Source organism: Ailuropoda melanoleuca, chromosome 1 (assembly GCF_002007445.2).
Source record: "Ailuropoda melanoleuca isolate Jingjing chromosome 1, ASM200744v2, whole genome shotgun sequence".
Lineage (NCBI taxonomy): Eukaryota > Metazoa > Chordata > Mammalia > Carnivora > Ursidae > Ailuropoda > Ailuropoda melanoleuca.
Window position 1 is genome coordinate 29,168,149 of NC_048218.1, and position 26,947 is coordinate 29,195,095.

At 33.5% G+C, this 26,947-nt stretch overlaps 1 protein-coding gene across 14 annotated transcripts in view; it reads left to right on the forward strand.

The window, feature by feature from the left end:
• Positions 1-26,947, forward strand: part of ROBO2 (roundabout guidance receptor 2) — a 1,624,218-nt gene that overhangs the window by 1,490,494 nt on the left and 106,777 nt on the right. For 10 of the 14 annotated variants that reach the window (XM_034656798.1, XM_034656814.1, XM_034656802.1 and 7 more), the window contains exons 7-8: positions 5,346-5,473; positions 10,013-10,024. In XM_034656798.1, the coding sequence (XP_034512689.1) occupies positions 5,346-5,473; positions 10,013-10,024 (140 nt within the window). The remainder of the gene's footprint in view (positions 1-5,345; positions 5,474-10,012; positions 10,025-26,947) is intronic. The other 4 variants (XM_034656816.1, XM_034656841.1, XM_034656826.1 and 1 more) reach the window with 1 other exon arrangement.

Below are 26,947 nucleotides of genomic sequence, written 5' to 3' on the forward strand. Positions count from 1 at the left end.
GGTACCTAGTTTGGAACGAGAGAGACTTAGTTCTTGCTCTCATGGAGCACACATGCTCTTGAAAAGGCAATAAACAAGGAAACTAAAAACTTGAGAGAGATATTGCTTTAAAGAAAAAAAAATAAAAATAGCAAAGGAGATATGAAAATAAAAAGAAATGAAAGTAATTTTTAAAAGTCACTGGTGGGTAGAAAACTACTTCACGTTGTTTGGGCAGGAAAGACATCTTTGAGGGAGTATTTGGTAATCTTAAAAGTCAAGAAGGATTAGCAATGGAAAATGGAGGGGAAGGGCATTCCATGATGTTACAAGTAGTACGAAGACACCACGGTAACTAGGTGGTTATGCTAAATAAAGAAGAGAAGAATCATGTGGTTAGAAGAGGGTGAACGTGAAGTTGGACTGGTAGGCAAAGAGTAGATTATCTAAAACCTTGAAGATCATAAAAATAGGTTTTATTCTGAGTGACTAAATAAGAAATTATTGGATGGTTTCAAATAGTAGAATCACATAATCATATTTAGGTATATAAACCAATGAATTTGTATTGATGCTCTTCATTCTTCTAAAAACCCTTAGATTATATAATTGCTATCACATTATATGGTTTGTTGTTAGAAATAGTTGACCTAAAAATGAGATAATTAATAAAAAAATGCAAAATTCAAAAGGCTGTCATATAAGAGAGAGAGTGCACTTTTCTGGTTGGCACAGGAAGTAATAGCATTAGTAGGAGCTTCTGGAAGAAGTGTTTTTGTTTTATCATCCATAGAAAACCTTCTAATAGAGATCAGAAATGTTCAAAATGGTCATTCATCATAGGAATTAAGTTGGAAGACTGGTTGGTAGATTTTGGCACATAGGATTCAAAAGGTGATGGATTGTTGCAGAAGGGGAGGTTTTTAAAGTTTCTTTGGATGGAAAGATTCAGTCATTTTATATATATTCAAAATAGTTTTATATAAATCCATAATGCTGATAATATTCACAGTCTTTTCTCAGGCAAAGATCCAGTGAAAAATGAGAATTTAAAGATTCTGAGCAACCCGGAATATCTGAGAGTCTTCAAATCTGTTTTTTGTTATTGCAGTTCTTGTTGTTTGTTGTGTTTTTCAATTTCAACACCACTGTGTGATGGGACCCATTAGGACTAGTGTATTCTAGCCATTATTTCTAATTGGGATAAGACAGCATGGCCCTCAGAAATGTGTTCGTATCAAACCTTAGGACTGGGGAAAGGTACGTGTTAGCTGGAGAAAGTCTTAGAGGTAGTTCTGATAGACCTTTGTATGGAGTCATATCTCATCCCTTCCAGTTGAGAATCATTTTACTATGCTTGGAGTCTTAAGAAGGCATGCATCCCATGGGGCACCTGGGTGGCTCAGTGGGTTTAACGTCTGCTCTCGGCTCAGGTCACGAACCCAGGGTCCTGGGGTTGAGCCTTACATGGAGTCCCACGCCAGGAATCCTTCCTTGCTCAGCAGGGGGCCTGCTTCTCCCTCTCCCTCTGCCTGCTGCTCCCTGTGCTTGAGTTCTCTCTCTCTCTCTTTGTCTGTCAAATAAATAAATAAAATCTGAAGGCATGTATACCCAATTTTAATGCAGTGCTTGGCATGTAAGAGACATGTAAGTCTCCTTAAATGTTAGGATTTCTTGAATAAAATAATTGAAATAATTAAATTTTCATTATAATTTTCTCAGATGTCAATGATTTTCAAAGGTAAATTGAAATGAGACAATGCTTAATGAGCATCTACTAATTACAATGAAGAAGCACTTTATATAGGGGAAGATCATTAAAAATTATCACCCCAAAACCTCTTCCTACTCCAAAGCTTATGGGCCCATTACCTGGTGTATGTACTCTTGGTACCGAGTTGGAATTCTGTAAATATTCTACAAGAATCTCCATAGCACCAGATCATTGTTCTTATCCAGAGTTTTACAATCTATTTCTGAAACACTGTCTATCAGTTAGAAAAAAATATATATGCTTAATATTTTCTTATAATGGCATGGTATCTTTGAAAGGTAGTCTCTTTCATTAGTAGTGAAGATTAATTCATTTTATTCCTCTCAAGATGTATTTCATTTTTCATTTTTCTTATGAAAACAAAGTTGCAATCACAGAGTAGAATGCACAGTTACTTGTATCCCTGATCCTGAAGCGCTTAAACAAAAATCAGTTTAAAAGAACAAAAAAATTAAAACACTGATGCAATGTTCCCATTCTATTCTTGGCTTTCTGAAATACTCCTTAAACAAATGAGAAATCTCAGCAAGTCTGATTTTGGACATATTTTGGGTTCAAATATTATGTAATCTGTAATTTATAAGTAAATACTTTTACCTACTAAAGCAAGATAAAAATAGCTCTCTCACTCTGTTTATCCCCCATGTTATTCCCTATATAATGAATTCATCTAACCTGAGGTAAAATCTGCCAGAAGCTATAACTAAATGTTTGCTGAATGTGAAATTATATTTCTATCCAAGTGATATAGATAATGTGGCATATATGTCTTAAGTTAGCACTTAAAAATTCAACAGGCGCACCTGGGCGGCTCAGTCCATTCAGCGTCTGCCTTCTGCTCGGGTCATGATCTCAGGGTTTTGGGATCCAGCCCTGCCTCAGGTTCCTTGTTGAGCAGGGAGTCTGCTTCTCCCTCTCTTTCTGCCCCTCCCCCACTTTTGCCCTTGCGCATGTGTGCACGCGCTCTCTCAGTCTCTCTCTCAAATAAATAAATAAAATCTTTAAAAAAGTTTCAAGGTATTTTACTGAAGGAAAGGGGTACACGCAGAGTGGAAAAAGTGCTGGGTTAAGAGTCAGAGTTCAAGATTTGAATTCTGATTTTTCTCTTCAGTAGTAAAATGACTTTGAGCAAATCATTTCACTTAAGTAAGGGTCAGTTTCCTCATCTGTAAAATGACAATTTCTGATTCAAGAAAATTAATTTGAGGATGCTATGAGCTAATGCATGTGAGTCTTTTTTGTTTGTTTAAACTGTGAGACAACATACAGTTTTTGATTTTTTTCCTCAATGACAAATCAGAAACCAAGTATAAGCATCTTTTTTTAAAACTTAGAATAACGTTGTCATGTGTGCTTGATTCAGAGAGGGCTTTATAGACATTCAAGTTTATCTTCCCCTCTTTTAGCTTTTGATAAAACTTCAGAGAACTCTGAAGAGACTTTACCACGTTAAACAAGAACCATGACAAAACTCTAACCAGAATTCAGATATTGAGATGAATTAGAAATGTCTGCAAAATACATTATTTTTATTCAATCCTTGTATCTCAGAGCTAAGCATGTTTAGCAGAAACAGACTAACCATAGGAAAGATGATTTTTATTAGACAATAAATATATCACCAGCAACTTTTCTGAACCCATCATCAAAATCATTATTTTCCTCATTTTTAATTGGCCAAGTTAAGCAGAGCACATTTGCATGCACTGTTACTCTTTTATGCGTTTCAGCCCAGTCCTTGCCCTAAGTTGTAAATATAGCTCAAAAGAAAACCTTAATAGATAAATGTGGCAAATTTGCAACCTTGCCATCATTTAGGTTTGGTTGACCTTGTATCAATAAGAAACAAGATATTCATCATATATTCAACCAATATTTCTTGAGCTTCTACGAGTTATAATAAAAAATATCTGCTACGCATTGTGCTTTCTGTATGCCAGTTTTATGCACTTTATATGTTACATCTCCTTCAAAGTTCACTTTCACTCCATGAAATAGGTGTTCTTATCAGCACTGTTTTGCTAATGAAGAAATTAAGACCCAGAGAATTTAAGTATGTTGTCCATTTTTATAAGCATTGGAGGAGGTAGAGCCCGAGATTAAAAGTCTGGCCATTTGGCTAGAGTCTGCTCTTAACCACTTGGTTATGCTACTGGATGTTGAAAGTGCTGTGTTAGGGGCTAAGGAGATAGCAGTGAGGGAAGCAGACAGGATCTCTGCCTGCATCAAAATAGACAATAATACAAAATGTAAGCAAGTACCCAATGCTCGTATAGCAGTAAGTTTCACGGAGAGAATAATTAGAGTTTTCTAGTGCAGTAACGGATGGCTTAAAGAAGAGTTTGAGAAAGCTTTCCTAACAACTTACAACATTGTAAATCTGCAAAAGTTTAACTGAAAACATGCTGACAGAAAAGTAACCACCATAATCGGAGGATAGAAGAGCATGGATAACTAAGTTTAGTTGGCAGGATTAGTTCACAGACATTGCTTTTTGTCATGCGAAGTTCTATGGAACAGAATAGTTATTAGGTCTATGTCTTCCATTACAGTAAACCTGAGCTATTATTCTTTTAGCTAAAGCCAGAAGTAGAAGAAATCTGATTATAGTAGTCTTTAATGCAACCCTGAAAAGTTTGTTTCTGTCCTGAAAGCAATAGGAAATCACAGGTAGTGTGAGTAGATAGAACCAATTAAAGTAATGTTTTAAAAATACAGCTTTATCTGTGTAATATAGATGAGGAAGAGAGGCAGTGTGATCAATCAAATGCTATTGTAAAATTATGTGTGTGAAATAAGAAAGACCATCAGTGAATATCAAGAGGAAATATCAGATATGAAAAGATAATAGCTTCATTATTCTGCTTGTGTAAATGTAATCTCTTAGAGTATATTCTTATATGCAAGTATTTCAACAAATTCATGTTAAAATTTTAGAATCTTTTTCTGAACTAGTGTGTTAGTCTACTTGCTAAAAAAGTGGAAGTGAGAAAATAAATATGCGTGAAAGAGCTGAGGATGTGCATTTCTAGAAAACATTCCCAGGCATGTTGGTGTTTTAGGAGTTAATATTACTAATTTTTTAAAAAATTGGCCCCTTCTTAATTCTTTCACCAATGTATTTGTGTCAATTTGCCAACAAATAAGAGAAAAAAAATGTTTCCTTTAATTTATTTCAGCTCTATAGTCAGACGCCCAAAAAGTAAATCATATTTTGAAGTGCAGTGTAACTTACAAAATAATAAAATACAAGTCACCTAGAAATTGAAATATACACTATTCCTTACTATCTAAGAACTACCACCAAAAGAGGTCAAAAGCTAATAATGCCTTTGATAGTTTTGATGCAGTAAGAGTTGTTACACATATATAAAATATGGGTAACTGGTAATGAGGCCGAAAGAGATCACATATGAAATTAATGATCTTATTAGTGACACCTTTAATCTAACAATTGCACTTTGTGGCTGAATATTATGTGTTTGGTTTTAGTTAAAATATGATATCAAAAGAGAAAAATGAAGATGAGTATGTAGTGTTATTTTAATACAGCTAATATGTTATTGAATAAAACCAGTTCATTTCTACACAGGTATGATATCAAAGATGATTACACACTGAGAATTAAAAAGGCCATGAGTATGGATGAAGGCACCTATGTGTGTATTGCCGAGAATCGGGTTGGAAAAGTGGAAGCCTCTGCTTCTCTCACAGTCCGAGGTAAGAAACTTTAAGATGCAAATTATAATGAATCAGCAGACTAATATTTGGTTAAATTGGTAAGTGAACTCACAGTCAAAATAATAGCTTGCACTCTTTTATTATTATTATTAAAATGCCTAGATTTTGTGTCCTTTCTATTATTAATTGAAATAAAATTACTTTCAAATGGGGGTTCAAAGGGATAATTATTTGAAGGAATTATTTTTTTATTTCATAAATAATAGCTAAGATGGTTTAAAAGTAAATCTTAAGAATAGAAAAGATTTATACCCATCTTTTTTGTACCCACTGTTTTGAAGTGTTTACTGCTTTTAAACACCACGATTTTAAAGGTACTCTGTTTTCTGTTTACTAGTTTGTCAGTTTATACTAGGAGAGTACTGGTTTGAAATTCTCTTTTATTTCAGCATCCAAAAAGCAATAATAATAATAATAATAATAAAAACCCCAACACTGCTCCCAAAGTGAAAAATGGATACAAATGAGCTCCCACAATGAGAAAATCTGATTTAGAGAGTGATTTGTGAAGTTCATTGGCCTTAAATAATTGAAATAGTCAGTGTCGCTCCTGTAATAACTTTCACTTTCTGAGTGTCATGTACTTTTTCATTCATGGAATAATGTTCATTTATAGACTCCCTGGAATTGCTTATAAGTGAAAGAAAGCCTTACTTAACCCTACAGTGAGGTAGAATGAATTAACTGTGTTCCTGGTGGTGCGTGTTGATCCACATGGGTAAACTATACAGCCCCAGGTATATACAAGTGGACATCTATACTTATTCTTGCCAAATAGACGTCACCCATGGCATCATTTACACTCACAGGACTTCGAACAGAGATAGGCGTGCACATCCCCTGCTCAGTCTTTCCACCTTTCTTCCACCATCTTTAACTGATGCCTCCTCCTGTCATCCTTTGTGAGAAGGTCAGCTGCATGCTTTCCGCCCAGTCTCAGTTGTATCTCACCCTGTGTAATCACACCTCGTACCCTTTGCAGCTTTGCTTCCATAATTCATAAGATTGGTGAAAAGGTTTGGAGGAATTTGCATTGGTGAGAAATGTAAGGGATTCTCATGTTGGTCCTCCATCGGGGCCATCATTTTTTCTGATCTATGATTTCAGCACCATATTGTAAAACAAAAAAGAAGGAAAAAAAACAAAAAACAAAAAAATTATCTTTCTCTAGGTAGCTCTTAGGAGACATGCACTTTGGATAACTTGGAAAATATTGATGATTTCCACACTTCTCAATCGCTCCACTTCTGTTCCACCGAATCCATTTTTTCCCCCATCTGGACATCCTGGTGTGAACTTAGATACAAAACAAATTTAGACAAAATCAGCAAGTTAGTGGCTTTAAAATATTTTCGTTCCTCATGAGTTAACAGATCATAAAAGGCTGTGATCATATACCAATCAAATATATAGGCCGATTATATATTACCAAAATCCGATAAGCCACATTACTACATTTAATCTATGCTTTTTGTAGGTGATTATATACTTATATATATTTGTTTGCTAGGCAACCCTTTGGGAAAACAATTCACCTGACCAAATTTTCCCCAAAGCTTGTTTATTTGTTGTTTCTGAAGTGAGTGGGGAAAAAAAAATAACCCGCCAAGAAATGTTCCATTTAAAAAATATTTGCTGACTAAACAAATGGTGAGAAAATGTGAGGAGTTGTTTGTTTATAGAAGCAGTAGGGTTCTTTTTATACTTGAATGCTTGGGTGAATGAGACGTGAAGTGGTCTGTTTGCTTTGAGATATTTCCCAGCTAATTGTTTTCATAATTTGTTGAAAGTTGCAGGTTTAACATTTCATTTAACAAAGCATGCTCCTCTCGCATGGATGTTTCCAGCTAACTTAAAAAACTAATAGAGTTTTTTTGTTTTTAATAGGATTTTTTTTAAATCAGCAAACCTTAAATGGTCTCTCCCCTAATCTGTGTCCTGTAGATGGATTAGAGAGTTTAATCTGTGTGGTATGTATTTATTACTCATCTAAGACTGAAACCTCAAAAACAGGGTTAAAGAAAAAGAAAATCTCCATGATACAATAGAATGTGGAGTAAAATATTGTTTAAAGATATTTTTTACCATTAGGAAAAGCAGTTGGAACTTCTCATGCTAAGAGGTTAACAGGAGAAAAAGCATATTATCTACGACTTATTTTTTTCTGTGCTCATTTTTCTATGCACATACATGAAATGTTTAGCCCTTCCCTGGATTGTTTTATTAGAACAGGGTCAGCTGACCCAAGAGGCCACATCCATTTTCATCCATTTAATGCAGGGACACAGTTTAGTTTAATTTGCTGATTTTGAAAACATCCACCTGCTGGGTTTTTTCCGGATAAAACGTTACTATGTAACAAAAACTAGAAGTTTAATTGGGATGTTTCTGCTAAAATTTTATCATGATGTTCAATTGGGGAAAAGGAGAAGGACTTTTGTAGTCAAAATCTGAAACAGAGATTTTACTCAGTTGTTTTCCATTTTAAAATAAGGTGAAAATAGGCTATAAAACTAAACTTAACAACAAGTAGCTCCCTTTCCTGACTTGACAAACATAGAATTAGAAAGAAATAATGCTTGATAACAACCAACCTCCTAGCATTTATATTCTAGTCAAATAATTCATGATCTAATAGAGCGTTTTTAAATGGGTTCAAAATGAGTTAACACAAACTGCATATTTATAAACACATTTTCCCCCATTTTCAATTGTTCATATTGGCTTTGCATAAATCAAGACTTCATTGGAAAAACTACCTTGCTTTTAGGGCAACAAAACCTTTTTTTTTTTTTTAATTACTCTAGACTAAGTGAAAGAAAAATATGTTTTACTTTTTTAAGCCTGATTTTTTGCCGCGGTTTCTTCTTTTTCTCTCTTTAATATCATAGATTCAAAATGCCTTTTGGTTTCTAAAGGAAATATTATGTTGGGGATTCAACCTGAGGTGGCACCTGAAAAATGCAAATTCAAAACGAAAAGACAAAGTTCTTTTCCTACTGGACATTGACAAAATTAAGAGAAATATCTTTCAAATGAGGCACAACTTTATGATGTTAGTCTATTGTCTTGTTCTTGGCTGTTATTTTTGTGCACACCTCCCGCCAAGAAAGGAAAGAAATTGTGCATTGGGCAACTTTTCTTCTTTTCTTCCTCTTGCTATGGTAAACACCTCATAAACTGTAGGACACACTAGAGGGTCCCTAAGCTAGGATTTTTCATCCTGCTGCTATAATTGCTTTATTCTTCTTTGAATTATCTTAATCTCCCCCTTTGAATAGTAAATAATATTTTAACACCAGGAATCTCCTACAGAGGCAAGTCCATATTGGTTCAAAGAATACACAAAGCTAGTATCATGATGTAGTGGTCAAGTGAATGAATGCCTATATATGATTTCAATGGCTCTATCTATCTCATCATGTCCAATGAGACATCATCAAGACAAAACTGCCCTGAATTCTAGAGTCACATTATATATGCACTAGAACCTTATCCACAGGGACGTGGGTGAAACACTTGTTTGCTGTGTAAGTTTATATTCTGAATGTAAGAGTTCATAATAGTTCAAATGCTACTGAATATATTTCTTCTTCATTTGAATAATGGTACCATATGTTTTATATTTGTCCATTGCTTTTATATAAAGTGGTTTACTATCTAAATTGATTTGGCATTATTCTCTTTAAAGAAAGTATTTTTAAGCCCATGTGTGTCTCTCACATTTGCTGTGCATTAATAACAGGCAGCCTGATTTTAGTGATTGAGTTATGGTATGATAAAAAAATAATAATAATTTGTTGAAGCAGCAGTTTGAAAGCCATTCTCAGTGTGAACAAGAATCAACTTGTCAGTCATTGTTTCCTGCCCTCTGCCAAAAAAAAAAAAAAAAAAGGGAAGAAAAAAGCTTAACAGTAGTTAGGGAGCTACTCAGTTGAAATCTCTAAGGATGTTCCAACCTATTTGTTATATTTTCATCCACCCTGCCAACGGATGAAAAGTGATGTGATCTTAACTTATTACTGGCTGAAAAGCAGCGTCAGGGGCTTTTCTGTAGCCCTTGTAATGGTTCTGACTAACCATGCTTAAAATCCAATTGCTATTTAAATCAGACAGTGAGGCCTTCTTTTATTGACATGACATTTGCTAGTCTGTGACTTGAATAGTTATATTCATCAGGTTCTTAACTTTGGGGTAATACAGGCTGTTTAAAAAGTTATTTGAAATTAATAACTATAGTAAGTGATGACAATAAGACTTTACATAAAAATCTCTCAAATCGCACAGAGCTAATTCTGGAATGCAAAATAATTACTTTCTTAGAATTATATTTATAGCTTTCAGTTTTAGTCAAACTCAGACATCCTGTTCATACTTGAATTATAAGACTAGAGATCACTCTACTGTCCATACTTAAATGTAACATTACACATCATGCATTCTGGTAATTTTCTTTTCTTTTTTTTTTTTTCTTAATTTCTTCTTTATGTTCTCACCACACCATTGTAATGTCTACAGCTCGCCCTGTTGGTAAGTAGCCATCCTTCTATCCATTTAGCATGGCTTTGTACAATGCTTCATAACTCATGCATAGTAGGTTTGATAGAATGAAATATGTTGATTCACCCATGTTAAAATATTACTTGCAGGTCTACCTTCTGTAAAAGTTGCTCCTGACCTATTCATCACTTTGATAAGCCATTTTGTAGTGACCTATGGTATTAACAATGAATAGTTGATAATTTTCATGGAAAATAATATATGAATGTTTAATACTATAAACTGCTAATTTTTCTTAAAGAGAAAAATATAACAATTCTTTTTTTCTGTATATATAAAATAATCGTTTACTAGTTATGCTTGATATTCATTAAGATAAATGATTAGGAACTAAACTAAGAAGCTAGATTACTTGATGCACTTTTTTGATTTTAAACTGCTTTGAGTCCTTGCTTTGTAATGGCATTTTTAACTGCTGTATATTTATTGTCTGTTTGCCTATTTAAACAAAATGTGGTGGAATGCTTCAAGTTATTCTAAGTAGATGCTTACACTAAGAGGAAAAGAGAAAGATGAGTTGTGTTCTTTGGCATGAAAAGTTGGTGGTTTTAATATATCTCATCCTTCATTTGGCTTTACAAGATTGAAGTTAACAGTTTGCATTTGCAGTAATTTAAGTGGTAATTACTTGTGAACATTTGGAAAACACGATCTTTTCAAATTCATTGATTTAATAACCTTTCTAAATCTCTTTTAAAGTTTAGCTTAACCAACCAACAAATGTGTTTAAATAAAACAAATCTTGGTTATTGTGTCATAAGTAAATATACAGATGGATGCATAAATGGATGGATGGATGAATGAATGAATGAATGAATTTACTTCATTAATGTATCAAAAGATACTTTAATAAGTTATTTGATTTGACACAGCATTATAAATGTTCCATCTAACTTCAAAAGCTTTCTTAATACACTGGCTTGACATTGACATTTGATATATTTGGTCCAAACACATAACATTTTTCTCCATTAGCTGAAACGTTCACAAACTTATTGGTATGTAGTGTATTCTTGCATAGATAGCAAATATAGAAAATTGAGAACTTCGGTTTTCCAATCTGAGTTTCTGGTCTGCTATTTCTGAGCAGTAATTCCTTTTTTAGCTGTTTAATACCCCTGATCCTAGGTCACTTTGTCTATAAAACGGAGAGAGTAGTATTGACTTAGAAAGCTATTGTAGGAAGGAAATAAGCTCAAGATTGATTATTTATGTGAAAACGCTTTGTATGTCAACATTGGTTAACATATTCCTAATTTCTGAGACATATGTTACTTCATATTTTTATATTTTTTAAAACACAGTTATGGCTTACAATTAATTTGAACATAAAATGCAGGCTTTTTTTTTTACTTTAAACACAATTATTAAATTGATCATGCTTTTTACAATTGGGTAGATAGAAGAGGAATATGTCACATTTTTAACCCTTATTTTTTAGTATTTGTATGAATTTTTATTAATGATAACTTTGACTATCTGTGGTATGATATCTAAAATTAAGAAGTGAATGGGAAACAATAAGATAACTTTGCAAGTTAACAGAAAAAATAACATTTAAATTGTAGATCTTTATATATAGAAACCTTATACCAATAAACCATGACCACTTGATTTATATTATTTCACAAGTTCCGAGGACAGAAAACAATAAGTTAATTTCTAATACATTTAAAACTCGTACATAAAAAAAGATATACATTGATTAGAAAATATGATGTACAGGGAGCATTGAGATGTACTTGTCACCTACAAGGCATTTCAAACTTATTTCTGTTTTTATTCTTGTTTAAAATGATTTCTTAAATTCCCATTGGACTGAAACTAAAGAACAGCTTCTTGACACATTGTATTTTATTCTGGGAAAGTCTGTCATTTCATAAATCTATCTCCAATGACTTATGACAATGTTCAGAAATATGAAGAACTATACTTTAAACTTGACAACTGCTATTAATTTTGGAAACTGAATGTTGGATATGCTTTTATTGGATCACCAAATGAGATGGATAATGAGGAAATTAGCTTGCTTTTTCTTTGCATAAAGTTTTCACATGAATTTTAATTCAGGAGCTATAGATATGCCAACCTTTTTTTGTAAGGTCAGAAGGTACAAATAAAGTAAATCATAAATTAAGTCGTCAAATAATAGAAAACTTCATGTAGTTTTCTATTAATGTATATTAATAATTGTTAGTTGACTAAAACACAAGTTTTTCAACTCTGAAGCTCTTAGCAAAGTACATTAATATTTGTTAGTGGATTGAAATGCAAGTTTTTCAACTTCAAAGCTCTTAGCAATAGCATAGAAGGTATTTCACAAAGCAGAAATCAGAGAAAGGGGAGAAAATCCAGCTTTGAAGTCCAATACAAATTGGGTGAAGAAATATGTACTAAATATCTAAATTTAGAGAAAATTCAAAGGATAGTTCCTGTGTAAAGTTTTTGAAAGAAAATAAGAAATATATGCAAGTTCTAGAATACTTACAGATTCAGAAATCAATAATTACATTCCATACAGGATTAAAAAAAATTGCTAGTCTGTGTGGAAAGCCCATTTAGAAATCATTATAAACCCCAAAACTGGGAGTTTTGTCTAAATGGATAACTCTTATGACCTGCATTTGAATGAAAGAATTGGTAACTCTATGCAATTTGCAGTTGGAATAAACACCTTCTGGTCTGCTTTTGAGATTGTAGGAAAAACTCTGGACTTAGAGGATCCTCAGTGGGGGAAGTATCACTGAAAGCAGATAATCACATACTTGCCAATGGAAAAAAGCATTCTTCAGATTTCACTCGATCGTCGGCAAAGTCAACATTTCAGAAAGAGTCCTTTAATGCAGCTTCCATAATTTGCTGGTTACCACAAAATTGAGACAAATGCCACTTTGATTATTCAAAGACTGCCAGCCCTTCTTGTGGCTTTGACTTTTTACTATTCCAAAGGCATTCTTTGTATGAGAAGCAAAAGCACATCCTAGGACAGAGTTAACTAAGAATGCTGAAATATTCATTTATTTGGAAAACTCTTCTGATAAATTCTGATAAGGGAACTGACAGAAGATGATCTAAATAGGAATAAATATCTTGCTTCCTATACCCATCTGTCTTATTTTCTCTTGGAAGCCTTTCCCAAGCTTAAAAATAAAAAAGAACATCTATTTTGGAGATGGGCAACACATTTTTTCCTAGCAGCAACTCAAAACATGATGAGTAATTTGGAAAAGAACTGTCAAATCTACCAGCTGTCTTGCTAGTGAAGCTGAGCCCTTCTCCGTTTTCCATCATGTATACCATATGCTGGCTGCTCACTGCCTCCAGTATGGATGCGAAAAGCTGTGTGCATCAGGTGAAACTTGTTTAAAATATCAAAAACAAACTGACAATACACAACTTTATGTAATCTTCTAAGTATTTCCTTATTTAGTGACTCAAAGGATGTTTCCTTTTGATGGAAGAATATGATTGGCCACACAAGAGTTTGTTGGTATTGAGAAATATATATGTTTGAGGCAAAATGCACATTTTTTTAATTATTATTTTAAAGAAGTAGCCACTTTCTAACCAAAAATCTGTAGGGACATTGTGTTTTTTTTTTTCCAATCTTTTCACTACTTAAACACAAAAATTAAATATATCCTCATTTTAGAAAGTTCCGTTTAAGCTGAAGTGTAGTTTTGTTTTAACATGCTTTAAAACACATTATTTTGGACCACCAAGCTGTCCAAAAGAGAGTATTTGAAAAATTCCTTCAAGGCAAATTATAAAGCAGACATTACATACAAAATAATGTAACTGATCTTTCTGACACCATCACCCTCCATCCCACCTTGAAATCTGGGAAATTTTATGTGCTGTATATAATTTAACTTAATATTGGAAATATTCCAGGTTTTCTTTTTTTTAATCAGAATACATGTAGGTATTATATATGAACCCTTTCATGTCAATATCCACTTTTCTGCAAGAGGCGTCCTGAGTGTGTCTTGGAAGGAAACCTATACTTTTATTCCCTGCAGACTTTCTTCTTTGGACAAGCTGTTACCCCATGACCTGAGGTAATCATCTCCCTCCTACAAGCACTTAATGTTTCCAGCACCTGGAGCTAATTAGCTACCTTATGCAGAGTCCCATTTAATTTTTATTAAGCATCACGTTTTTCATTGCTCCATACATTTTGATTAAATTGTAGGTTAAAAAATGCATTCTGTTTTGTCTTGTACATTCCAACAGAGTTTCCATAATGTGAAACGTTTAAAATATCTTAAGATAATGCTAATTCTTAAAGTGAAAAACAAGTGTTGGCTACATCTCATGCTTGGCTGGTTTTAGTCACTGACTTAAGTCTTTTGAAAGGGCCTGTGTGTTTGACAATGTCTGTTCATTGACTCTAAAGTAGAGGACAGGTATAAAATTATTAAGTCATATTTTTCTTCCCAAGCCTTGGTGAAAATGTTGGATTGTTTTAGTATTGGAATGGTACTGTAGTGAAGTCTGAGGTTTATGGAATATTTTTATCTTTGACTGACATTCCCTTTTATCATTTGAAGACCAATGTAACCCCTTCTTCTAGAACCTTGCTGGATTATATCTTGGTCCTGATCACCCTGTATCTAATATCCCCAGGACACAAAACCCTTGAATCTGCAGATTCATGCTTTAATTTACTCTATTTCAAGAGTGTTTTCTTCTCTTTTATCTTCAACTATTTTTTTTCTGTCTCCCATGAGTTATGTTGGATTTCCTTTGTCTTAATTCCATATTTTTTAACTCCTGTATAATCATTTTAAAGTCATCATTTTTATTTCATATTGTCTGATTTCTTAATGCTTATTTTATCTCCCTAACTTTTCCAATTGCAATTATCTTTATTTCTAAAATATATTTCTTAAAATATATTTTATTTATTTAATTTTATTTTCTCTTTTCATCATTTCCTTGCTAACCTTAAATATAATAGTCTTCACCTCCTGTTGCCTTTGAGCTCTTTTATCCCATTTTGAGGGTTTTTTTTTTTCAATTTTATTCTTTTTGAAAAGAGAGGCCCAGTGTTATGCAATTTCATTTAGATTATGGGCAACTATTTAGTTTAAAGTATTTCTGTGTTTTCTTGGGTAATTCTTTAGGAAAAGGAATAAAGATTCCTTTTCTTTCTTTGACTAATTGATTATGTTCTTTCTGCTGATAATTAAACAATTAGTAAATGTGCAGCTTGTTTTATTTTATTTTACATAGATCCTGTTTTAGACCCTATCTGATTATTAATCATTTATTTAATTGCTGAAGATTAGAGTTTGTGTGTTTGGAGAAGAGAAAATGGGATGTACCAGGGTCATTCAGAGCCACTGTGTGGACATTATCTTGAATAGTTTATCAAAAAAGATTTTATTTCTTCTCCATTTGCTAGTGACCCTGATGGTAAATAGCAGATCTCTTTAAGTTAGAAGCTCTCTGTAGTGCATATGAAATTCCCTCTTTGTCTTTCTTCATAATCCCTGCTTCATAATAAAGATGGTTTTAGATGTGTTAGTTTTCTGCTGCTGCATCACATATTACCGCAAATTGAGCACCTTCATTTGCCCCCATTTATTAGGCCACAGTTCTATAGGTAAGAAGTCCAAACAGACTCACGTGAGTCCTTTGCTAAGCACTTCACAGGCCAAAATCAAGGTTGTGATCAGGTTGAACTCTTTTCTGGAAACCCTCCAGAAGAATCCACTTCAAAATTCATTCAGTTTTGTTGGCAGAATTAAGTTCTTTGTGGCTATAGGATTAAAGTCCCCATGTCCTTGTTGGCTGCCAGCAATGCATCCCAGTTCACTTGCCAGCCTTTGCACATGGCCATCACAACCTTCAAATTCAGCAATGGTCTGTTGAATCTTCCATGTGCTTTGCTTTATAGCTCTCTGACTTCCCATTTTGCTATCAGCTAGAGAAAATTTCCTGATGGAAATGTCTCATCCACTTAGATTTAGCCCATCAGATTATTCTCTGTATCTTAAGGTCAACTGATTAGTAACCTTAATTACACGGGCAAAATTCCTTTTGTCATGAGATATAACATAATCATGGGAATATCTCCAGGAAGTGAAGGCTACGGAGGTTACCCTGCAATTTTGCCATTCACATTAGGCTTGGCTTTTCCTTTCTTTCAGTACTTTCTCCTCAACTTCTACATTTTTTTTTTTAAGATTTTATTTATTTATTTGACAGAGAGAGAGACAGCCAGCGAGAGAGGGAACACAAGCAGGGGGAGTGGGAGAGGAAGAAACAGGCTTCCAGAGGAGAAGCCTGATGTGGGCTTGATCCCAGAATGCCAGGATCACGCCCTGAGCCGAAGGCAGACACTCAACGACTGAGCCACCCATGCGCCCTTCAACTTCTGCATTTTAACTGGTTTTCTGCAAAGTCATATCTCATATTTCCCAAGTCTCCTTCTTGACTCTAAATGTTTTCTTCTTCTCATCAAAGGATCATGGGTTGGGCTCTCACATTGTTGACAGATAATTTTTGTGAAATTGGTATTGATAGAGGATTGTGAATAGAAGCTAGTTGGTATTTACCATGCTTCCTCATTTTCTACAGACTTGGCTATGTTTGGCAGGAGTTCTTTACCATTTGTGGTTTTGGGCTATGGTAGTTTATCTATATTATTAATTTCTCTTGTAACAAATAGAAGAAAGTGGAACAATAAGCCTTTACTCCATTATCTTAACCTAAGTATCAAAAATCTTACTCATTAATTTTAGAGTTTATTAAAGTAAGAATACAATAAACCCTAAATATATTAGCTTAGTAATTAAAATTAAAGTACTATAAATATTAAACATCAAAATAATATAAATACTCTGTACTGAAACAGGGTTAGCAGATTAGTATTAAGAGATTTTACTGGCTATTGCCAGAAAGAAATAGCGAGAATATTTTAATCACACCTTCTAAGAAAGTCAAAATTTTCATTTACATGTTATAATAATTTGTAATTTGACAGAAAGAGATATCATGATACATATATATGTGTGTATTTCTATGTACTCTAAAATAGATATTATGATGTGCATTACACCTAAAAATTATATGCATAATACTTGAATTATGACACTACTTATTTAAATATATTAAATGTCACTCAAGGGAATAGCTCATAATTAGATTCATTAAAAATATATAAGCTAACAAGTTAAATTAAATTTTGAGTTAAAATATATCTGAATGCCTTTTACAATCTCTTATGGCAAGCATTGCTTTCTAGATTTACTAGGGATATTATTTTCATCTGTCTTACAAAACTATTAACTCTTTGTTAGTAAATACATTGTTGTATTTATCTTTCTGCTGCCTCTAGGTCTAGCATAACACTTACATGTGGTAGGGGCAAGCCAAATGTTGGTGCAGTTAATTGATACACACATATGCATACATAGGTAATATTTGCCTAGAAAATGTTTATGCAAGCAGCTTTAAATAGTGCTATAAAAAGATTAAGCAGCATTAATGGTAGCAGGCCAATCGCATAGTCCCCATTCTGCTAGTAGGAGATAAAATACAACAAAAAGAAGGCACTAATGAGTTAGGATGGTGCCTTACTAAGCGTGTAATTAATGTTATTAAGAAACATTGCAGTTGCATATTAAAATTCCGTTAACTAAGCAGCCCTTCAGCATCAGTACATTTGTTTCTTGGTTGCAAGTTTTTTTTTCCTTTTTTTTTTTTCCTGATTGGCATCTTCATGCAATCTTTCTCTAAAAAAAATGAGATAATGGGATGTGATCAACCTTCGTGGTTTAGCTGGAGTGCTGACATGACAGTTCTGGCAAGTTGACAGGTTAAGTGAGTGAAAATGGATGTCTTGTCTCACCATTTACTTGAAGAATCTCCTCCACACCCCCATACTTACAGCCCCTTCTATCCACAATGTGAAGTCTAGTTTGCCCAGGTTAGGATCTAGAGAGAATTTTTTTCACTACTTGTTAAACTATTCTCTTTCTGTTGGTGAAAAATGAGATCATTTAAAAATATAATGTAAATATTGCTTTATTTAATAATTCATTAGCTTTTAAGTTAATAGTTTGTTTTTGTTTGTTTTTGTTTTTTGAGAATGAACAATCCCATAGAGAAAACAAAATTTTATTTTCTCAGTATTTTAGTCAGTTAGGAAAGCAAATAGAAAAGTAAAACTACTATTGATAATCGACAGAATAATATAGGAAAATGTGCTTGACAATTCAGAATTTGTTTAAAATTTTGTTGGGTTTTTCTAGGCATTCTCAATTTATAACTTTTGTAGAATTCAGAAAGTCTATGAAATTTGCATGTTTAATCTCAAAATGATTTCCTGTAGTTACAGGATTTCCTATACTAACCTATAATCGAAATGAAATCTATTTTAGTAAACTGGTATGTAATAAAGTTTAAAATATCTTAAACATATCCAACTTAGTTACTTTAAGAATTAAGTATTATGTTTATTGCAATGTAGAAATATTTAATACCATTAGAGGATTAAATTGGACTTACTAAAGCCAATAAAGATTATTTACATGGAAAAAATTCATGGTTCCACCAACATAATCCTTGAGTTTAACAAACAGACTGATGTGGGTTACCAAAGATGGTGATGCAGGCTGGTCAGGGTAATAGTCGTTGCAGTCTGAGAAACTCATAACTCTGTCATAATGCATTTTTCCTTCTGTGAAGAACAAATTCCTGCTTTCCCTTCCTTACCTACTTAATTTCAAAGGAATGATTCAACTTCTCTCTCTCTTTCTCCCCCTCTTTCCCCTCCTTTCTCCATGCTTTCCCCAGTTGTTGGAGACAGACAGAGTCAAGTTATTGTCATAATGGTGGGACATCCTGTATTACAACCCTTATCATATTCCTCATGTTGTGTCATATTTGATTGTTTCCATATGAGTTTCCTCTATAGCCAGTGAGTTCCAGAGAACAGAGATCCTAGTACCCTCAGACCCTAGCACAAAATAAAACCAGTAAATGTTTTGGTAAAATAATTAAATAGTATTATGGGTCAAAGTGCCAACCAACATCTGAATTCATTTCTAGCATAAATTTTATTACTGTGATGTTTTCCAGTGATATGTTATCTTTAAAAAACAATTGAGACCAAATACAAATGGCTATGTGCATATAGCTGTTCATTATAACATTGTTTTTTATATGCTTGCCTATAAAATCCAGAAACTCAAGATATTTTGAACCAAATGAATTTACTCTTTCAAAGGCATTCTGTGCTCTCTAGAGAGTCATAGAATTATTTCATTTTGATATTTGCATTGTTCCTTTTCAGGGAGGAGTATATTATGTGTGAATATAAATTTTGAAAAATGATTTTCACCATGATTATCAAATATGCATACTTGGGTGTGTGTGTGTGTCACACTTACTACTAAAACTCAGTACTTTTGATGCTCCTTGGAATTGCTTTCTGTATATGTCAATTTAGAAGGCCACATACATTATTTAATAGTCACACCGTATAATGCATTTGACTAACTCCATGACTTAATTTAACCTTCAGATTTTGAATGACTATGTGTTACTTTTAGAGTTCTAGCTATCATATGAACCCTCAAAAAGTAGTCTTCCCACAATTAATGAATACCATAAAAGTAGTTCTAAAATACCCACATAACTGCAACATATCTTTATTCATACAAGATTAAATAAACTTTGTATATGTGAGATGTTTCATAGGTAGAGTAGAATGCAAAGTCTAAATAAATGAAGAATATAAGAATTGTGATTCTTTGTAGCCATTCTATTGCCCTTGAACATTTACTTTATTTTTTATATTTATGAAAGTAGTATGCCATTTAGTATGTTTACTTTTTCATACTGACATTAAGGAAGCAAATATATAGATAAATTTATATGTATTTATATTTGTAAAGAGATATTAGATTATTGAAGAAGCATATAGATAGATAATTACTAGAGTATTATTGAAAGAAAAGGTATATAGATTTTAGAATTTTACCATGGAATTTTTAATATTAGCTAGAAGTAAGGTACTGGCTGAGAAAGAAGACATAGCACTTATCTAGAAGAGTTATTGCCATGGACTCAGTAAGGAAGTGGTTAACTGGAAAGGTAGGTAATTTAGCAATTTGATTATTTGTATTCCTTGAAAATAATGACAAATGAATAAAATGTGATTAAACAGACTTTATAAAAATGATTATTTTAAATCCTATATCCCTAAATTATGTTTTCCATTATAAATGCCCTGCTTCCTCTGAGATGAATTATGTGTTAATAAACTTCAAATCAAATATTTTATGACATTATGCATTTCCAATATTATTAACAGAAATTCTTTTGAAGTCAAATGAAGTGTTAAATAGTAAAAATTAAATAGAATTAAGTAAGTTGAAGAAACAATCACTTATCAATTAGAAGTTAGTCTGTTCTGATGATAAACTAAGTAAACATTCATCTCTTATTCCCACTCTATATTGCATTTTAATGAAATGACTTCTCACTGTTTATTGTTGGTGGGGGTAAGCCTATTAACTAAACCTCTTCAGGAAAATCCAGAATTAGTTGTGTTACATAATTCCTCTATTTTTCTGTATTGTTGTTGTTACTCTGGGATGATGGCTACTCATTTGTGGTCTTTGTGTCATAAATTTCCAATATGGTACAGGGTCATTCTCTACAGAAGGACATATCAGAATCAGTTGGGAGATTATTTTCAAACAACATATTTTGTTTGGCATCTCTCCACCCAAATTACTACAACAGTGAGTCACTGGCTCTGGTGAGAATGTGTCCTATCCTTCCAGTATGATAAAATGGAAAAAACAAAACAAAACAAAAAAAACCATTGAGTATTTGCTTTAGAGCAAGAACTTTTTTTTTTTTTTTTTTTAATTTCCTATTTCAAGACATTCATTTAGCATTCACTATTTGGGGCTTTTTCAGGCCAAATAAAGATTCCATTTCAATGCAAAATGGTAGCCCCCCATTCCAGTAAGAGGTTACAACTGAACTGAGGAAACAAGACACCTTAGCAAGGGAAACAGTAAAGACAAAAGGCAATGCAAGCAAGAGCAGGTACTTTAAAGTGGAAAGAGCACAAGACAAGTACAACATAGAGTGTGCTCGGGTTAATCACTGTCAACAAGTTGGATCAAAGAATAATAGATAATGAGATGGGTGAACCGTGGGAACAAGCCAATACACGTGTGAGTGTTCCAATACCAGACTGAAATACCAGAGCTGGTCTGGAGACGAGTGTCGGGATGGTAAAACCTCAGGCCGGGAAACGGAAGCTGGAATGCTACACTGAGGGGAACAATTTGCAAGCATTGCGAGCGCAAGCTATAGAAAAAGCACTGTAGGTTTTTGAATAAAGAATGACTTGAAATTAGTGTACTTGAGAAAGGTGGTACTTTTCAGCAGTACAGAAAAAGCACGATCGTAGGTTTTATGCTACTTTAATAATCAAAGCAATTACTCAGGAAAAACATAATGTTATGATTTTAACATCCTTATACCATATCAGAAATCATAGTGTATAATTCTTACCCTTCTGTGTGGTACTAGAGATGGCAAACTTTAGTCAGATCATGGTTTGAAGTCAACTGAATTAATCTAAAAGCTCAGTGTTTAAGAGGTCCAACTATGGCATTAGATGGACCATAAGCCAAACCTGTCCTCTGACCTAGTGTTTTAATCTTTAAAAACCTGTGTGCTCTTTATAAGATTTAGTTTGATGATCTTCATATCATAGTGGTAGTAGTTAACACATAGGGTTCTTTGAGTATTAAATGAGATAATGCCTGTGAATGGTTTAACACACTGCCTGGCATTTAATGAACACTCAATTAGTGTTAATTATTGCCCTTGTATTAAGCAATTTGTGACTCAGCAAATCTTTAACACAAGTATATGATAAATAAGTGTGCTTTTCAAATATGCTTATAGAATATATTAGAATTTAACAAGCAAAAATATTAAATAGCAAAAAAAAATTTTTCTACTTGCTTAAGATACAAACAAAATGTTTATTATTGCAGAATAAAAAGCTTACTCACTCAGGCGAATATTAAACCCAAAGCAAGATCTGCTGAGTGTGCCTGTAACCATGCTGTCACATAGTAATATATGCAACTGCTGTATGACTGTCTCCATGCTCATGCCTGCCATAGAAAGTCATATTTTCCTGTAAAAACAACTCAGAACATGATGTGATTAACCTTTAGGTCTCCCCATCCCCTCATCTCCAAGCCCACCTCACGCATGGCCTATGCTTCCTACTCATGTTCAGCCATCTGATTTCCATAACACCCACTCACTTCCACCAGCGGGCATTAGCATAACAGAGCTGTAGCCTGACTTTGATTGAAGCCAGCTTGGGCTGAATGCAGTATCAAAGCATAATTTAGCAGAAATCAAATCTAATTTACCGTGCATTGTATTTAAATTCTCAAAAATGCCGTTTCAAGTGAACAATACCAGACCTCTAATCTCAATTGACCTATTTATATTTGGGTCTACTTTTCTGGAAATCACACAACACGCTCTCCTTTAAAGTTATTATTTTTAACTTGTAAGTATCCATCGAACACTGAAGTGTACCGCTGTTTTCTTCATCTCATTTCCTGTGATAGCTGTAACAATAAGGTATAATCACTTAACAGATTAAGCAACTATGTTATTATATCACAACTACAAAAGATGTGTCTACTGCTTTTGGATTTTAGAGAGGATATAAATATGTATTTTATAGTCTTCTTTCTTAGAAATATGTAAGAGAATTGCCATTTCTATAACTAGCATATCCTTCTGGAGTTTATAATTCAACCTCTTTAATGCACATTTGGTTTAAATGTGTGTTTGGAATTGTCATCTTGAGGACCAATCATGGTTTTTTTTTTTTATGTTTAATGAGAGCCATCATAGAAAATCCATTTTATGTAGAGCACACTTTGTAATACCTTGCTGTATTGATAAAATGCCACCTCTCTGCCTACTCCCTCCCATCAGTGCCATCAGCCAAGTACTGTCTTTTCAAACCATTTTCACTGCCACCTGGCAGAAATACTGAAAATGGGAAATGTTAGCAGAAGAATTATTGATGCAGTTTTTCATTTTAAGCCCTCAAAAATAAATTCTTTCAGCTGATAGCCCTTCACAGGAGATTGCAATATAGATCTTGAGCAGAGGGAGTCTACAGAAGTAAAAGTGATTGATGCAATTTGTTTTGGTGGTCCAACTTTAAGTGACAGTAGGAAAGGATGTACATTTTCAGACACTTAAATACTCTTAATTTTTTTTTTTGCTTAGCTTTAATATCTGTATTTTGTTTGTTTGTTTAACTTCAAAAAATGATAAGGTAAGTCCAGTTCCAGTGAGAGCATTGTGGCTTAAGTTCTGATGACAAGAAACTATTTGGGTACTTTAGAAATAGAGTGTATTTATAATAACTTGGAATAAAAGTACAATGTAAATAAAAATCACATGAAAGAATACTTCACAGTATGAATAATGCAAATGATGATACTATTTTGTTAGGGTTTTTTTAAAAAATTCAGTATTGGATAAAAACTCAAAAATTTGATGATTTCCTGGTCTTCTTAGGTCATATCATTACTAGTAAATGTTAATTGTAACATTACAGAATTTCTTTGTCCTTTAAGAGTTCTGATGAAATGATCTCTTAAGGTGCTACTATGACTAACAAGTCTCAACTAGATTTTCTGCCCCAACTTGCTGAGATTTTCCAGCCTCGCATCTCTCCTTTCTCGTCTAGAAAAAGCATTCTTTCTAAAACATAAATCTTGTTACATCTTTCTTGCATAAATGTCTTCGAACAGATCTCCATAGCTTTCAGGGCAAAATTTAAGCTCTTTTAGCATATATTATCTGGCCCTAATTTTATCACTTCTGCACGTATGATTTTATTCTTAAGACTGTTTATACTCCCTTAACATATCCAGCTCTTCATGTCTCTGCCTTATGTCTACTTCTCTCTTTCCAAGTTACCTTACTCCCCTTCATCCAGTGAACTCCTACTTGTGCCTCGAAACCAACTCAACCGTAGCCCTCTCTGGCATCTTGCCTCTTCTTACTTCATCACCTGGTCTATTTGCTGCTCTACCAACCTTTCTCACCCAGTGCCCTCTTTGTATTATTATACAAATCATACTCTGCTCCATTTGTGTTTATTTACTTATTTACTTGGAAGTATCTGCCAATTTTTTATTTGGCTTTCCGTTTCCTGTACCAAACAGAATGTCTCATAATTTGCAGTCAATCAGTGCATTTTGAATGAAAAAATGAATGAATCATATCTTTTCAGAAAAGTGGAGAGTTAGTTGTGGTCATTTGCCAGTCCTTTTGGGGGGGGGGTGGCTATGTTCTTGCAACTGGTTAAAATTGTAGGATCTAGATTCCAAAAGCATTTTGCAAAATCACTTATCTACTAAAAAGTTCTTAAAACTTTTCTTTCAAACTTTCACTTATCTACTAAAAAGTTCTTAAAGCTTGAAAAATTAAATACAAGGAAGTATGTGATTATAATTAAAGTATAGATGTTAATTTTACTGAAGTAGATGGGTAGACAGATACAGAGTGAGCATAATATACTTAAAACTATAAAGTATATTTTCATTCTTTTCATTTGGTATTTCATTTGGTGACTTCAATCATGTGTATTCTCAACTATTACATTTTAAAAATTAATTATATAAAGAAGGACTTCATAGCACAAATGGGGCTCTAAGATTTTACTAACTAGTTATGTGAGCCAATTTAAATTCTTTCTAGTCCAAAGCAGTACAAATGAACAAATAAGCTGAATGTGTGACTTTTATCAGACTGTTAAATGATTTTTTAAAATTTTTGATAATGAGATACAAGCTAAGTTGCTGTATACTTCTGGTTTAGTTAGTATCCATATTGGCACTAAACTTGTCTTTGGTAAGTTTACTAAGAAGTGGGAACTATATTTGATCTTTAAATTTTGATTAATACATATTATTTTTTCTTGGATATTAGAGATAATAGAGACCAACCTAAAGTCTTTTTGGTATAAATAATCTGGTGGTTTCATATCTTCTGTGAAAAATGAACATTGCAGTGTTTTAAGAGTTGTCCCTGAAGTAATTTTTGTAACATTGATTTAATCTATCATTCCTATTAGAAAACATGGAACAAAAATCAATGTATCTGCTGATTCAGTGAAATTGTGTAGAAATAACAAGAAGATTGTAAGAAGCAAGTAATCTCCTGAAAATGCAAGGCAACATAGACCACATTCCGTTCAAATAGATCCATAAATCTGAGTTCTCCATTCTGTTAGACTGGGGCTACTGTTATCTATAGTTATAGAAGAAAATTTCACTTAGTAGATTTATCCCCACTGTCCCTGGGGTGTGTGTTGAATGGGTTGAGTTAGGAGGCAGTATAATAGAACACCAAAAACTAAGTCACTACAAATCTCAGTGAATTAAAAAAAAAAAAAAAATGCTGCTTCTGCCGTTTCTCTACTAGCATTCTTGTAAGAATGAGTACTTGGCTGTATGTTTGAGGCTACCCTACATTTACTTTGTTCTTAGACCTGCTCTTGTATATTCCCAAAGGGCTGAAAGAATTCTGGATAAAGACTTTTACTGAACTTCACTTATTTTTCTAATTCTTTAGAGTTCAAATTTTAGGATGGTTGCCCTGGACAGCAGGTTTTAAAAATTAGAGTTGATTTAAAAATTTTTTTCATCCTCCATTTTCTAGACTAACCAACGATTTAGAGTGCAAACAGATGATGAGAAAAGTCATGGAATAAACATACTGTTTTCTTGTCAAAAGGAGTGGGGTTTGGTATGAAGATGTCCTTGTGAAAACTTCACGTTATACTGTCAACTGTCTTTCACTTGGCTCCCAATTTAAACTTGAACTTTCTCAGGATTTTTACACACCCCCCACCCATCCCTTTAATTTATTTTCTGTTGGAGTTACTCATGCCTAGGTCTCGTTATCTTTGCCTATATCATTTCCCTCATCTTCCAACCAGAGTTCCTGCTTTATTGACTAATCTGCCTCCCTCACAATCCGTACTATATTCATTAGAGGGGTAAGGTTTCCAACGATTTTGCTTTGCATCTGTCACTTCTTAGCTTAGAAAGATCCTGAACAAAACCCCCACTTTGGCTTCTCAGGACTTCCTTACGCTACATCCAAATCTATGTTTTTCAGCCGATTGATGTTTACACAACTGAGACCCTTCATTTCTGCCAGATTACACACTGTATGCTAGATGCGTTCTTGCTTCTTACACTTTGCTCAGTAAGCTCCTTGCTTGGAATGTGTTCATTTCTCCACTTATCTAAACGCTGCCCTTTCCTCAAAGCCCCCATAATGTGTATTTTCTGTGAAAAGCCTTTCACAGCTGCCATAACACAAAGGGATCCTTCTCTCCTGAAGTCCTGTCACGTTTCTTATATGTACTATGATTTAAATGCTCCTATGCTGTGCTCTGAAAGCATGTCTGTCATCGAACTTTGCATAGTCTTAGGTAATTGTTTTACCTTGCTTTTGCTGTCGTTATCATCATGTTTTGTGTTTCCCATTAGGTTGTGAGTTCCTTGAAGGCTGCAGAATAGATATTTTTTAACTCTGTATCTTAGTGTCCAGTAGGGGAACATAGCAATTGTCTGACTAATGCTTATTTATCTAAATGAAATGAATTAAGTAGAATCAACCACTTTCAAACATGTCATTATATAGTTAGTTATCTTTATATGTAATTCCCAGCTCTTTAATTCTTTGATGTCTTCAACATTTTAACTCATTCTAGAATATAAGCACTTTGATGATAAGGATCATATTCTAAGGGTTCTGGTATCCCGGCGCGTGGCACAATGTTTTATA